General features: G+C 34.9%; 1 protein-coding gene across 1 annotated transcript in view; it reads right to left on the bottom strand.

Annotated features, from left to right (window-relative positions):
- The window catches only part of ELOVL2 (ELOVL fatty acid elongase 2), an 80268-nt gene that overhangs the window by 10882 nt on the left and 66450 nt on the right, over positions 1 to 2936 (bottom strand). The window contains exon 4 of the mRNA XM_011373238.2: positions 414 to 491. Coding sequence (XP_011371540.2) covers positions 414 to 491 — 78 coding nt within the window. The remainder of the gene's footprint in view (positions 1 to 413; positions 492 to 2936) is intronic.

Genomic DNA, 2936 nt, shown 5'->3' on the forward strand with positions numbered 1-2936 from the left:
ATGGGGGGTAGGTTGTGGGGCTGGGCAGAAAAGTTGAAGGGATGATGAAGTACAAACTGGTAGTTATAAAATAGTCATGAGGATGTGAAGTACAGCATAGGGAATATAGTCAATAATACTGTTATAACTATGTACAGTGCCAGGTGAGTATTATCCTGGAGATAACTCTATAATAGCACAGAGACCTTTCTCATTCCATTTTGAAAGGGATCCATTCAATGGATGTACCATGGTTTATTCAGTTTCCCATAGTTGGACATTTGGAAAACATTTTTGTCACCAAACATTTCTATTAGAATAGGAGTCCTTCCTTATCTAATCCCAGCCCCTATTCTCATATCTAGAAGGAGAAAGCGATTTCTCCTTTTCAATGAGAAATGTGTACAGATGGTTAATTTGCTTTCATGACTCACCCGGATGTCAGCTTTCCCTGCGCTGGCAAGATCCTGACACTGTAAGTTGTAGCCTCCTTCCCAACTGGAGAGAATAAGCTGCCAAAGAATCAAGAAAGGAAGGTGGGGAATCAACACAAGAATTTGGACAAAACTGAATTTCCCATCCACATTTCTAATTGGGTTTGAGTAGAAACTTCCCAGGATTGAGTTTGACTCAATCCTGTCCTCAAATACTAATTATCAAATTATTTAATTCTTGCTACGAATTAATATCAATGGTTATATTTCTTAATATAATTTACTCCTGACCTTTTTAGAAATTAAATCTAAAAAGAATCAGGATTTAGCTATCATTTGAATAACAAAATATTTAGCGTAAGGAATTATCTTGTCATATGTTTCCACGAGTAAAATGTAGAATTAAATGTAAAGAAATGTGAGGAAATAATACTAAAATTTTAATAATATCTTATACTGGCTTATACATACATATTTATCTTATTTGATCGTCTTAATTTTATGAAGTGCATATTTATTATCATTTTACATATATGTAAACTAGGACTCAGAAAGGTTCTTAAGCCATTTATTAATTTATGATAACATGGTAATCAATCATTTATGTAACTGTAATTGGTTAATGTCTATATTCCCCATGCTCAAAAACCAAAAAGCTCCATAAAATGTCTCCTTTTTTTTTGCTCATCTCCGCATCTACATTTCTTTGACCCATGCCTGGAGTATAAAAAGTACTCAGTAAATACATAAGTAAATGATTTGCTTAAGTGGTAGAACAATGATTGAAATTCAGACCTTCTCATTCCTTATCTAGTGTTCTTTCTACATCAACATAAGAAAATGTTTTTTATTCTTTGTAGAAAATTCTACGAAAGTTTTCTCCCTTCTCATTATTACTGAAGAAACTTAAAATTCTAGAATATAAGGTATTTGGCTTTGATTTACATAAATACTTATGTAAAACCTACTATTTTCTGTTGCTTATCAGAAATGGGTAATGGTATAGAACTATTAAAATATATATACAGAACAGGGAGGGATGGGATGATAATGAGCTGAACATTAAAAAGAGATGAACCATTAAAAACATTTAGAATGTTTTATAACCCTTGTCCTTACTCCACTATCCTGATAATAATTTTAGCAGTAATTTCCGGGACTAAGCAAACATCAGGCCAGGGCATAACAAATTAGCAAGATTAACTCATCCTATCACTTGACTGATGTCTATGGAATATACCCCAAAAGTGTCAAAGAAAAGACCTTATTTCTGCTCTGAAAGTTTACAATCAGAGGTGGCTAGGAGGCAAGTGACAGTAGTGATTTTTGAACCAAGAGATATAAAAGTGTGAGAAGAGAAACAGTCGATAAGCGGTGTATAAAATTCATAAAGGGGAACTTGCTCAGTGTAGATGTTCTCCCTAAAAGGCAGAAACCATTTACTTGGTGGTTCAAACACTAAACTGTTGTTTTTGTTCCTGTTAATGGTGACTAATATTCCCTTTAAAATGTACAAAGCCTTCCACACTTACTAACTCCTACTTATACTTGTCTGTGAGCATTTGAAGTACTGAAACCCTGTCTCTCTATCTCTGTATCCCCTGGGTTTAGTACACTTCATAGCACCTCCTAAGTGCTCACTGCACGTTAGCTAAACAGAACTGATTAATCCTCACATCTAACTCATGAGTTCAGCTGGACAAATATCATGTCTCCATTTCAAAGATAAGTTGACTAAGGTTCAGAGTAACTCCTAAGTAACTCCTCTAAAATTAGATAAAGTGACAAAGCTGACACATGAATTCAGATCTTCTGAGTCCACTACACCAAAGTTTCTGGCAGGTATTGGAGCTTCCAATATAGTCAGACCTACAGGCTGGCCCCTCTGATGCGGCTGCTACTTCTGACAACAATCCAATGAAGAGTATACAAAGAAATTAAGTCCATAAATTAATACCTCACATACTCTCCTAGTGAACTAAAATTCACCTAGTAAAGAATCTAAAATAAAAATTCCCTATTCAGAGTTAGGTAAATTAGCGAGCACCTATGTGTATAATTTCAGAGTTGTTGGCATGGCTTTCCTGACTCCAAATCCCACTTCCTGCATTCCGGCTGATGCCTAAAATTCCATGATTGCAGTTTTATTGCAGTTATTTAAGGTAATAGTTGTTAATCATTATTAGAATGGTGGATTTTATTAGACGAATGAACAGATTAGACTATGGGCGAGACGGCCTATATTTTAGTCAAGGATTTATTTTTTTTAGAATTCAAGGACACCAAGAAAACAGCTATACTTGTGCCATTAACAGCCATTTATAATTTATATGATTTTATCCTAATTTTTCCTTAAAAAGGTTTTATGTTTGTTTATTCATTCTCATGCTCATTCTCCCTCTCCCTCTCTCTCTCTCTCTCTCCTCCCCACCTCCTTCTCTCCCTTTCTCTTTCCATCACTCCCTTCCTCCTTCCTAGGCCTTTGGTTCTAAGGCAAGACAATTTCTTTTTTTTTCTTGTAAA

This window comes from Pteropus vampyrus, unplaced genomic scaffold (genome assembly GCF_000151845.1).
Source record: "Pteropus vampyrus isolate Shadow unplaced genomic scaffold, Pvam_2.0 Scaffold221, whole genome shotgun sequence".
In the NCBI taxonomy this organism is placed as follows: domain Eukaryota; kingdom Metazoa; phylum Chordata; class Mammalia; order Chiroptera; family Pteropodidae; genus Pteropus; species Pteropus vampyrus.